Source organism: Glycine soja, chromosome 6 (assembly GCF_004193775.1).
Source record: "Glycine soja cultivar W05 chromosome 6, ASM419377v2, whole genome shotgun sequence".
Taxonomy (NCBI): domain Eukaryota; kingdom Viridiplantae; phylum Streptophyta; class Magnoliopsida; order Fabales; family Fabaceae; genus Glycine; species Glycine soja.
In genome coordinates, this window is record NC_041007.1 from 28,443,315 (window position 1) to 28,455,671 (window position 12,357).

The 12,357-nt window shown below is 34.9% G+C and overlaps 1 protein-coding gene across 1 annotated transcript; it reads right to left on the minus strand.

Moving 5' to 3' along the window:
- Window positions 1-6,917: 6,917 nt before the first annotated feature.
- LOC114416760 (methyl-CpG-binding domain-containing protein 11-like) lies at window positions 6,918-11,671 on the minus strand. Its single transcript, XM_028381752.1, has 3 exons — window positions 11,521-11,671; window positions 11,310-11,402; window positions 6,918-8,091 (listed from the first exon to the last, which is right to left on the minus strand). The coding sequence occupies exons 2-3, from the start codon at window positions 11,394-11,396 to the stop codon at window positions 7,258-7,260; spliced, it is 921 nt and encodes a 306-aa protein (XP_028237553.1). The 5' UTR covers window positions 11,397-11,402; window positions 11,521-11,671; the 3' UTR covers window positions 6,918-7,257.
- Between the last annotated feature and the right edge of the window lie 686 nt (window positions 11,672-12,357).

Sequence of the window (12,357 nt, forward strand, 5' to 3'; positions counted from 1 at the left end):
TTTGATGCTTAATGTTATTTCCATTTTTTCTCTCTCTCCGTGCAGATCACAGAGACTGTAATTTATAGATAAATCTAAAACAAATAGATTATTCCCTTTGACTGTTGAACCCTGTTTCTCTTCTACTTACCGAGTATTGCAATCAGGATTCACACACAAAATCACACATTCACTGATTCTTCACGAAATCAACTTTATCTTACTTAGCTAAAAGACATGAAGATAACACCAAAGTCAAATCTCAAGAATAAACCCATTCTTTGTTGTATCAGTCACCATAAATCGTATTTAAGTATATTGATAAAGTTCACCAAAAAAGTTAAAAATTTAATGGTCCATGATTTGTTTTTAATGAGTTTAATAGTAATATACCGACATTGTCTTCTATTCTCAAGTTTATTTTCTTAATCCTCCGGTTCATCAAGAGAAAGGGGTCATGACTAATTAGGAGTTCGACTGGAAGGTAAGTGAAGTCTAGTCAAGAATTGTTTCTGTCAAGAATCGAACTCGGAAAGTACTTGAACGATTCAACTTTAACTCTAGCACATTAATCACTTGTATCCAATCATTTAGTTTCTCTTTGTTAATTTAATTTTGGTGAAATGTGAGAATCAATTATTAAAAAAGATAGGATATAATTACTTTTTTTTAGTTACAATCAATAAGAAGATTGACTATAATAAAATCGTTACTTAAATCACAATTAACAAGTCTTTTTTTAAATTATGTCTTAGCATTGTTACACTACCCCTGCTAACAAAAAAAAGTATTGTTACATGAGCAATGCATCATCCTTTTGGAGAGATACTCCAATATGGATCATCTATTTTTCCTATGATTTTAGAAGAAGGCGGTGTTTATTGAGAAATTATTAGTTGTTAAGTTTGAACGATCCATTCTTGTCCTGGATTTTTATTATTACAAAGGTATATATTATTGATGAACTAATGAGTTATTCTTAAGTGAATATGACCTATTACATAACGAGTACACTTGGTATTATTTCTCATTCTACAACTTTACAAGTGTGTGTCCAGTCACTAGTGGAAATAGTTTTATTTAAGATTATATCTAGCGTCCAACGCACTGTTAAATTAACTAGCATTCACTATTTGTGAAAAACTAGTGTTCATACATTGTGTTGTTTTATTCGCGTCCAATGGACTTAAATCACTTATGTGCTTTATTTTATACTAAGTATAAATGATGTTCACCATTGTACTGATATTCATGTTAGCAAAAAAGGAAAGTGCACGAACTTATCTTACAAAATTTCATTTTTGCATCTCTTATTTTGAATTTCTAACATTTGAATTTAACAAATGATGAAATATAAGGAAATACAAGGAATTAACAAAATATTCCTCATGGGTTGTTTTCGCTAAGGAAAAGGAGCACATGCATTTGTCTATACCATATTTTTTTCTCTCCAACAAAAGTGTGACACATAGCATTGCCTCCAACTGTGAAACAATAGTCATATCAAGAAACCAACATTGATCCTGTAACAGATACTTCATAGAAGTCTATAAAAGGCAACTCAAGCTTTGCATTTCAACAACAAGGATATTAAGAGGAAAAAAGCAAGAAAACTTAGAAGTGGAACTCTGTCAAATTCATTGGACGATATACTTTGCACTTAAATAGTTCATCCTTTGCCTAGCAAAGTTAATTTGTTTATTTGAGCTTATTTGTTATTCACTTTATTGAGTGTGTGTTCTTTGATATTTCAGTTTGCATCAGACTTTGGCCTCTCTGATTAAGTATTTAACAATACAAAGGAAATGATTTAGTCAAAGAAAAAAATGGAAAAAGGTTACTCTTCCAATAAATTTCCCTTGTTCAAAGGGATCAAATATGAATACTAGAAAGAAAGAATGATTGTGCATTTTGAATCCATGCAAATTGACATGTGGGATGTTGTGAAAAATGGAAATCATATTCCATTTGATGTTAAGCTAAATGAAATCCCCAGAAGCAAATGAAAAAGCAAAAACAAAGATTTATGCTCAACTCTAAAGCTCACAATGCTCTATTGTGTGCTCTCTTTGAAGAAGAACATACAAAAGTCCACAATTGCATAAGTGCAAAGCAAATTAGGACACCTTAGCCATAACATATGAAGGTTCATCACAGGTAAAGAGGAATAAGTTGAGTCTCCTCATGTGCAAGTATTAACTGTTTACTATGGAGGAAGGTGAGGACATGCAGTGTATGTTTGGACACTTCCAAACCATACTAAACAAACTAAGGTCTCTAGATTAGACTTGGTGAGTTATCATATTAAAATGTATCTTGTCTATTGTCTATAAAAAAAATCACTGGTATGGCATAAAAACCTTGGGGTTTGTAACGACCCACCTCGTCGCTACGATATCAACACTTTAATATGCGATAATTTCAATTTTTATAAAAATAAACTCCCTTAATTTGCTTAGGAAAATAGAAGTAATTTTGTCCCAACATACATTCGCTAAACCATACACATTTACTTAGGTGAATATATATATATATATATATATATATATATATATATATATATAGGAATAACAATTTAGTACACGTCATCCACATGATGGAAAATTAAATATGTTCATACATATAATTAAAATCTGAAGTTTACATCTTTGATTCAACAAAATGACTCATGACCCAACTATGGAGGAGTTGACAAACAAAATACAACTCTCTCTCCCAATTAATTCCAACGTCACCACGTCGGCTCGATGGCTTCTCAACTGAATCTCACCATCCTACACCCTATTGCTATCGTTCTGCTCCCACGAACAAAGTTCGCGATCATCACAGGTATCAACCACACGATACAAAATTGTAAGGGTGAGTTCATTATAAAAAGAACCAATACCAAATCCAAATATTCACAATTAACATACAACATAGCCAAACATCATGAGCTCACACAACATTCATTATTCAACACCCACATTTCACAATCACTCAACATTCATCCATGGATCCAATCAATACTACTCGGAATGATGCATGCACCTGACTCAACTCTCAGATGCAATGCGGTACGTACCAACAACCTAATCTCAGAAAATAGCCTAAGCGTGTCCACATGACACATCACTTAGGAAACCATGTAGAGTTCGTTGAGACCACTAAGTCGTGCACCATAACTTCCCCCCCCCCCTAGGTGATCAGCCTGGGGCCACAAGGAGTTCCCTACCAGGTGACGTGCCCCCTTAGTACGAAGTACACTCTGCCACAGTTATTCTATTTCCTATGTCGTATGAGGTATGAACCATGGGCACCATCAAATGCAATGACCATGGACAAATTAAAGCGCCTAAGCATCCCCGCAGCAAATGCTTAGATTCTTTAACCAGACTAGTCCCCCACGAATGGGCCATCCAACAAGGTCAATGCACCCCCCATGAACATACACCACATACGACGTATGAATGTGGGCACCATCAAGTGCAATGACCATGGACCAATTAAAGCGCCTAAGCATTCCCTCAGAAATGCTTAAATTCTTTAACCACTCTAGTCCCCCACGAATGGGCCATCCGACAAGCTCAATGCACCCCCCATGAACATACACAACATCCAACGTATCGAACATGGGCACCATCAAATGCAATGACCATGGACAAATTAAAGCGCCTAAGCATCTCCTCAGAAATACTTAAATTCTTTAACCACTCTAGTCCCCCACGAATGGGCCGTCCGACAAGGTCAATGCACCCCCCCATAAACATACACAACATGCACATGCCAATGCATTTCCAACATCAATCAACATTCCATTTTCATATCATTCTCAACATAGACATCATCTCGTCTCAATGACGTTATCAACAACAATAACAACCTCATTTCATATTCACATAATCATCAACAATAACATCAATTCATGTTGACATGTTCTTTACTAACGACGTCATCTCAAATCAATATCATCATAATTATCAACATCACCACACATCAATTAAAATCATAAATAGCAACATCAACAATAAATTGCATTCCGCACATACATATTTCTTTCATGCCTGAGATTCACACTCCCCGGGTCTTCAAACAACACAAGTCAAATAAAGACAACAATTTCATTCATCACAATAAATATATATATCACATCCCATTCGTCAAAAACATAATTTTTCCTGAAAACCAGCATGCATATCAATAACAATTGTATGGCATCCCATTAGTTAAAAACATTGTTTCTCTTGGAAAACCTGCGTTCACATCAAGGACAATTATATCACATCCCATTAGTTAAAAACATTATTTTCTATAAAGGAAAATCAGCATGCAACAGGACAGGCAGTTATTCTCATAGCTAGGTTCCCTGACCCTAACTAGGGTGTTAAAATGGTAAATTTTTATAATAAACTCCCCTCACCTATTGGGAGCTCCCCGTAGGTTCCTCTTCACGTCACTTGGAGATTTCTTTTTCATCCCCACTCATCGGTTCCACGCAAACCTCTACCATGCCAAAACGAAGGAGACTTAATATGGATTACAAAAACAAAGCTAACAACAATGCTCTTGGTCAAACACCCACGTCACTACATGAAAGGGCTGAGGGCATTTCGGGTATTACAAAGGGACATCATTTTGAAATTTCGATCACGCCAATGTGACTGGGGTTCAGTGTAGGTCACGAAAATAACACCCATTTCATGAAGAAATAATGTTTTACAAAATCTCTTTGCTCTAGGGTTTTTCAGAGGAAGCGTAAAACATGCAATAGCGGTTTCCAAACTCAGAAATGATGCAAAGGTAAGATGAAACTAACAAGAAACAAGCGTAGAACCATGATTACCTTGAAGGAAAATGAAAGGTCAGATTAGGGCTTCGCTCTCTACCGAAACCGCGAGCCAAGTCGGACGGTTCCACTTCGATCGATGGGTTCCTCTCGTTGTGGAGTTTCAACGGATGACAACGGCACTTCATGGTGGCTAATGGTGGTTATAGGTGATGGAGAAGAAGCTTGGCACATTGGAAATGGCTTTGGGAAGGAGGAAGAGAAGAAATGACGTTTTTCCAAAGCTACACGGACTACAAGGCTCAAAACGCACAAGTGATTAATGCCCTCGGGAAACGGAAATGTCGTGCACACTCCAGACGTCCTCTCAAAGATCCCAACGGTCAGATTGTGGACAAGTGTTCTGTGAAGCTGCAGACCAAATTTCGAGAAGATCCAACGGTTAACGAAAGCGGGGAAGCGTTTTTTACCGAGACCGTTTCATGTAGCTTCCTTGAGAAGCTTCCTCGTGGACTTCTTTGAGAAGCTTTCTCGAGAGGCTTCTTTGAGAAGTTAGATTTTTATCTACCCACACCCTTCTATTAACTAAATTCACCTCTTTGAAAGTAATACATGGATAAAATAACACAACAAAATAATTAAACATCAAATATAATTACTAATAAAATATATATATTAGGGTGTTACAGGATTATTCTCAAAGTTGCATAAACAGAACCTATAAGAGGTATACCAAGTATTTCATATAAAGATAATTTTCTTTTTGAGGCATGTCAAAAGGGGAAACAGGTTAAGAATCCATTTTCAAGTAAAAACATTATTTCCACATCTAGACATCTAGAGTTGTTACATATTGATATGTTTGGGACAACTAGGACAATCTTAGTAAGTGGAAAAGGGTATGGACTCTTCATAATGGACGATTACTTCAAATAGACAAGTCATTACAAGAAATGGCAATAACCATGCTTAGTGGCAATTCTACTCCTAAACACTTTTGGACTAAAGTAATGAATACTACCTGTTATTATTAGAACATAATTTATATAAGATCAATATTAAAAAAGACTCCCTATGAATTGTGGAAGGGAGGAAAGCTTAAACATATCATACTTTCATCCTTTTGGATGTCAATGTTTCATTCTAAACACTAAAGGCAATTTGGGAAAGTTTGATTCCATGAGTAATAGTGAAACATTACTGGGATATTCCGAGACATCTAAGGTATACAAAGTTTACAACTAGAACTTGGTAGTTGAGAAAGCTATATATGAAGTTTAATGACATTGATCCTAATAAAAGCTTATTAGAATTAGATGAGTCCTTTGCAAAAATGAGACTAGAAGATGGGATTAGCAATATCAAAACATTTAACAAAATCTAAAATTAATTATAATCTTTATATTCTTTCAATGAACGATTGTAAGTTTACTACACAAGTATTTAGATGTTTTCTGTCTTTTTTTTTCATTTGTTTTGACTTTCTTACTATGTAGTATTATTTTATATTTCTTTATTACGTTTAAAGTTTAACTTTTTTTAAAGACAAAATTTAACTTCTTGATGATATCATAGGTAAAGAAATTGATGAGATGTATAGAATTATAATTTAAAAAACATATATATTAATTGAAAATAATATTAATTGTTGAAATTAATATAGTTGCTGTCTAAAATTCCTGAAGAATATATTTATTTTAGTTTATGGTAATATTAAAATTTCATAAAAAAAAATAAAAAATAGAAATTTTAAAAATATTATTTATATTTTAACCTAACTTGATGATTCAACCCAAATAAATCCAATTTTAATCAGTTGTTGTGGTTTTAATTAATTAAAAACTTTAAAAAAATCAAAATTAAATTTGATTGGTTTAGGTTTTATTTTTCTCTAAACTCAAATAAAAATGACCCGCAAATACTCGTGACAGCAGACATGACTTGTTGAGAAAGATAACTTTTCTTGTGAAGGAAAAGTTATATTTCACAAGAAAAGTTATCTTTGATATGAATTATGAAGCGATTCTTCACTAAAATGGAAGCAGCTCCTAGTTGACCGTGAAAAAAGAGCAACACGCGTACAAAACAACCAAGAAAACATGAAACATGCATATAGTTGTTTCTGTATATCTTAATCACAAACACATGATTTAAAAAAGTGAGATAATCCAAATGCATGAAGAAGATGAGACTTTCATATGCACCGTTTTACGGCCAGGACCAAATTACTTGGCATCACTGCCTTACATATGATTACATGTCCATATTACATATCTTACAACATAATGTTACAATAGCAACTAGAAGCTACACGTATGTCCAATACACCCATGAATGGTACCTTATAGGGCTATGTTCTACAATTGTATATTGTTTCAAGAAACAATCAGATAAATAACAGTAAGAAAAACTAAAGTCATCTTCAAACACAGATCTAAAGGGGTCAGAATGAGAGGAGAGATGCCGAGAACTTATTAATCTATTCCCTGCTCCAGGCTTTTGACCTCACCAGTTCAGCTCCCATGATTTCCATTCACAGTCAACTCTGTTTCAGCCTTCTTGTTTATCTCATCAAGCTTGTGATGTTCTTCACCAATCACTTTTGTTCCTTCCATTTCCCCAACTTCAAATTCATGAGTACTTTTGACGTGTTCCTCTTTATCCACTCCTTCCACTTCAACCGTTTTGTCTGCAGTAGTGCATGTTTCCGATTTCTCTGGCTCCCCAGATCCACGATATTCTTTTGTCTCTTCCTGTGGTTGCTCAATCTTTACTTCATCCTTTCTCAGAAAAACTTCAGAGCCCTCAGTTCCTTTGTCATCAACTCTATCTTTCAATGCAGGTAGTTCTCCATCAGCAGCATTGGACTTCTCGTCAATAGGTACCTCAACATTTTCTACAGCTTTAGCTTCTTCTCCAGAATTAGTGGATTTGTTGACATCTGTATCTTCCACACACTTGTCATCTTGATTTTCCTTTACAACATCCTTTTCCTTCCCTATATCATTATCATCCTTAGTGGTGTCATCAGCTTCTTGCATTTCCGCTTCCTTTATCTCCTGTTCTTTTTCTTCCTGGGAAGTTTCCTTTTGTGAGGCTGATGATCTTTTAGTACGCTTCTTTGGGGGCTCACTTACAGATGGAGGAGCTGCCTTTGCCTTCTCACTAATTCTTGTAGATCTTCTTGGGGTCTCACCAGTGCCCCAGTCAAATTCTGATACAGCTGGACCACCAGGGTGTGCTTTCAAATATTTTTCCAGCTGCTTCCTGTTATGGATCTCCTCTCCTGTTGGTGCAGTGAACACAATCTCATTTTTCTTTGGGGTGCCAGCTTTCTTTGGGATGAACTGCAATGAAATACAGTATATAATTTGTTAATCATCTTACAAAAGCAAGCAACAACACAACAATCATAACATATACAAGATTTTGGTTATTATTGACTTCTTAAAGTAGACCCTAACGTTAAGAATAATGTTGTATTCACTACTTTCACATCACAATAAAACTTAGAGCCCTTAGTATGAAACTCTTGCAAATCTCTTGAGAAAATTATTGTTTTCAGCTCAGTTTTATAAGCTTTTTAAGATATGACAACCACATTTTAGTGACTTCCATGATTTTACAAAGATTGATCTCTGACTATTGGTTTCAATGTTCGGTTTCAGCAAATTACATTGAAAACAAAAAGAAAGAAAAAGTGTTAAAACTACATTTTATAGATATGCCACTTGGATTGTCAATTATATGTCAACATCCATCCATAATCTCTGTTCAGAGGGCTTTTGGAAATCAAATCAACACATAGCACAACTATCCAGTCCGCGACGACTGCTATTCAGCCCACTATTTGGTCTGCTGTGTTTTCAACACTAAACCACTCTGCTCCACCAGTATAGCATGGTTTTTAAAACCCTGAAACAAATTACTCTCCTTGTATCGATTCTTACTAAATCCCCCCGCCCCCCACCAAAAGAAAAAATAAAACTTCTTAACTCCTAATTGCACAATCTTGGCTCTCCATCACCAATCTCCTCAGGACATTAGAATCCTCTATTTCTCCTCTAACTAAATTCTTATTCCCATTTCTGTCCCTAATCCCTTTCTTCTTTCCCTTGTAGATGAGGATTAGAGGCCAATTTGATGTGGGCCCATGTAAACATTTTAATGATATGGCAATACATGATCCTATGATACTGTATTAAACATTACAATAACAGTGGCACACAGCATCCCCAAAAAGTTTAAATCTAACCAATTCATTAATGACATGAAGCGTTAAAATATCACTGTCAAGAATGGCCAGTTGAATGATTTGATGCCCAGTAATTTTTCAAAATTAGCTGTGAAAAGAAAATCAGATAACATTTTGAAATCATAAATTATGAATGACAAATTCTGTTGCATCTAAGGCACCAAATGTCAATGATTTATCACAATTTTTCTAATCCCTGTCAATTTTTATTTTTCAACCTCTTTTGAGAAAATGGACTAGGGAAAGGTTCTGATAAATAAAACAAGCCATACTCTGAGAAGAATGTCAATTTGTAAAAGCTATATTGGAAAATATAGAAAGATACTCACAGCTTGGAGCAAGGTTGTTGAACATGATATCGTACATAGGCTCAAGAGGGGATGGAAACTCATAACTCAGGGATCATAAGATTCTACGTTGCCCTACCTAAAATACTTGTATATAATACATATTTTTCTATTACTGTTATTCTTTAATTTATTATATCATATTTTTTTTTTTTAGTTTATTATATTTTTTATTACTGTTATTCTTTAGTTTATTATATTATGTTATGTTTTACCAAAAAAACTACCAAAAAAAAGAAGCAAAATAGGGCTCAAATAAAGGCCCAACAAATCAAACCAGAAAAAGAGAAAACAGAGAAAAATGTTTGGCTCAAGTCCCCTGAAACCCTAGGACCCATCAACTTCTCTGCTAAGTGCTAGATGAGTGCCACCGCTGTTATGAAAGTGCAACTGAAACCCTAATTCTCTATGGAAGATGGAAGAGAACACAGATGGTGATGACAGAGGCTGTCTGGCAACAGCGCAAACAGATGAGCAGCGGCAAAACACCGTGATTTGTGCCACAAATGGGAGCGCAATGGCCAGATGCTCCGAAACAAGTGCCTCAAGAGCAGTGGGGGGCCATTCCACTCCACCCCGTAATCGCAGTGCGATTGACCACTATGCAAACTGGGCCCATTTTTCTGTTTCTACTTGCAGGGGATCGCTGATCCCACAATTGAGCATGAAATATTGCGATGCCACTGAGATCCCACTCCATCACAATCTGTGGCATGAATTAGCATGGAAAAGGGCTCCAGATGCATAAGATTGTGTGATTACAGGATCTAAATCGTGATCTTAACAGTGGCTTGGCGTCCAACCTCACCTATTTGATAGAGCAAATCTAGAGTAACACAGCTTCCCAAATATTTTCAGCACAACCAGTAATGCAATGTATTCAAAACAAGAAGAAAAATTCCACCCCCTCCCTTTGATAGACATCTTGATCAACCAGACTCTGAGAATGCAAAATTACGTTGGATCTCAAACATGGAATGATTCTATACATTTTCCAACTTTCTGTAGCTTCTCTTCTTTTCTCCTCTTTTGAAAAACTAACCACGGTCCCCCAGAACTACATATTTGCAAAAAGCATCTAGGAAAACATAAAATAATGACTTTATTCCAGCAATTCAACCTAAACACTTTTCTGTTTCTCTGAAAAGCTGTTCAATACATTCATTTATCATTATGAAAAATGGAATTTATTTGGCAATCGATACACAGTATGATTGTTTGTGGAGGCCAAAACAAACAACAAAACCCATCTGCTAGAAAATACAATTGCTTATCCTGTTATATAACACCTACAGAGCTAAAATGCAGGCAGCCATATCCAAACAAATTTAATGCAATAAGCACATATGCGAGAACAAGAACAATCCAGTAATAACAACTCGTTACTGGATTTAAAAAAAATAGAAAACTAAAGTAAGCCAAAATATATATTAATGTAAAATTTAAATTTCAATATAAAGCGCATGAGTCCTACATGGCCTGAAAATTGAAAGTCAAGCAGTGCTGAAGGAAAAGCCTTGGAATATATTACCAACTTCGCAAATAAAGGTGATAAACGTGTCTACGGATATATTTACATAAGACCCAATAGAATCAATCAAAATACGTTTCTTGATATAGAAAAATATTGGGCGCGACCACAAAACCCTAACAGACACTTGACACTGGTCTGATAGATACTTTTTCTGGACGCATTTCCTGCGAATTTCGAAGCACATGAATTCAACATGATACAATTAGACACAAACTAGCGAAATCCACAAAAAGCCCTAATTACGGTATCACGCGGTGGAGAAATAAAAAAGGCCCACATCGACGCCAAAGCAAGAAGGATGACACAACAAAACCAACGAATTACGGTAACCTAGCACTTAGCAGCGAATTTCAACAAAACGAAATAGTCAAAGCAAAACAGTGCTAAAAAAAACGCAGAAAAGGAGAAACAGAAGAAAGAGTGGAAAACCTGCTTCTTCCAACCAGGTGGAGCAGGAAGCTCCAAAGAGAAAGTTTCCTCTCTCGCGCCACCCTCTTTCTCTACAGCGCTCGCCATTTTCACCTGCGAAATTCAGCTCGAAAAATTTCCCCTTATTTTTTGAAATAAAAAAAAAATTGAAGAAAATGATAAAACATGAACAAGGAGAGGCAAAATTTTAAAAGAAACAGAAAAAACTAACTTTTTTTTTGTTATGTGTTTTGATCAATTCTGGTGTTTCTGTGAAATTGGGAACTGTAATGCTTGGTTTTGGTTGTTAAGGTTCTGCGGAGGAGAAAGAATAGTAGAGTTTCAGAGTTAGGACACGTCGAATCATCAGAAAAAAAAAATGTGAAGAAGCAGTTCATGTCGATTCGTGTATTTAGTAGCGTCAAATTGCTCTATCATCCTGCCACGTGTCTTTTCTACTTATTATTTCTTTATTTTCTTCTTTTTTTATGCATTATTTTGTATTTCTTTTTTAACTTTTATCCTGCCAGTTTCCCCCTTTTCTTATTATTTCTTTTTTTTAAGAAATTATTTCTTTATTTCTAATACCAGTTTTTCTAACTTGTATAGGATAGAATAATAATTCTTTATATAATTAAAATTTGTACTAAATTAAATAAATTTTAATATTAAATTATATCATAATTAAACTTGATGATTAGTGTAATATTCAAACTCAACAAGTTTATGTGCTTGGCGGTTGATCCGGTAGATTACTTAATGATCAAAATATCTGATTTGGATAAATCAGAAAAGAGAAAAATTATATCTTTAATGATTTATATACTACAATGGTTAAGATAAAATATAAATCTAAAAAGGATTTATCATTTAAGATAAGATTATATTTCACCATAATTATGTAAATCTTATAAGGGAAATTGAGATCATAGATCAAGTTATCTCTATAAAAGGGGTCATCAAAGTTTAAGGTAACCATTCGAATCTTAATCCATTCTTGATATTTGCTCTTACCTCTATGCTACTAACTTGAGTGTCAGAGTGTCTTGGTAGATACACCCACCATCGT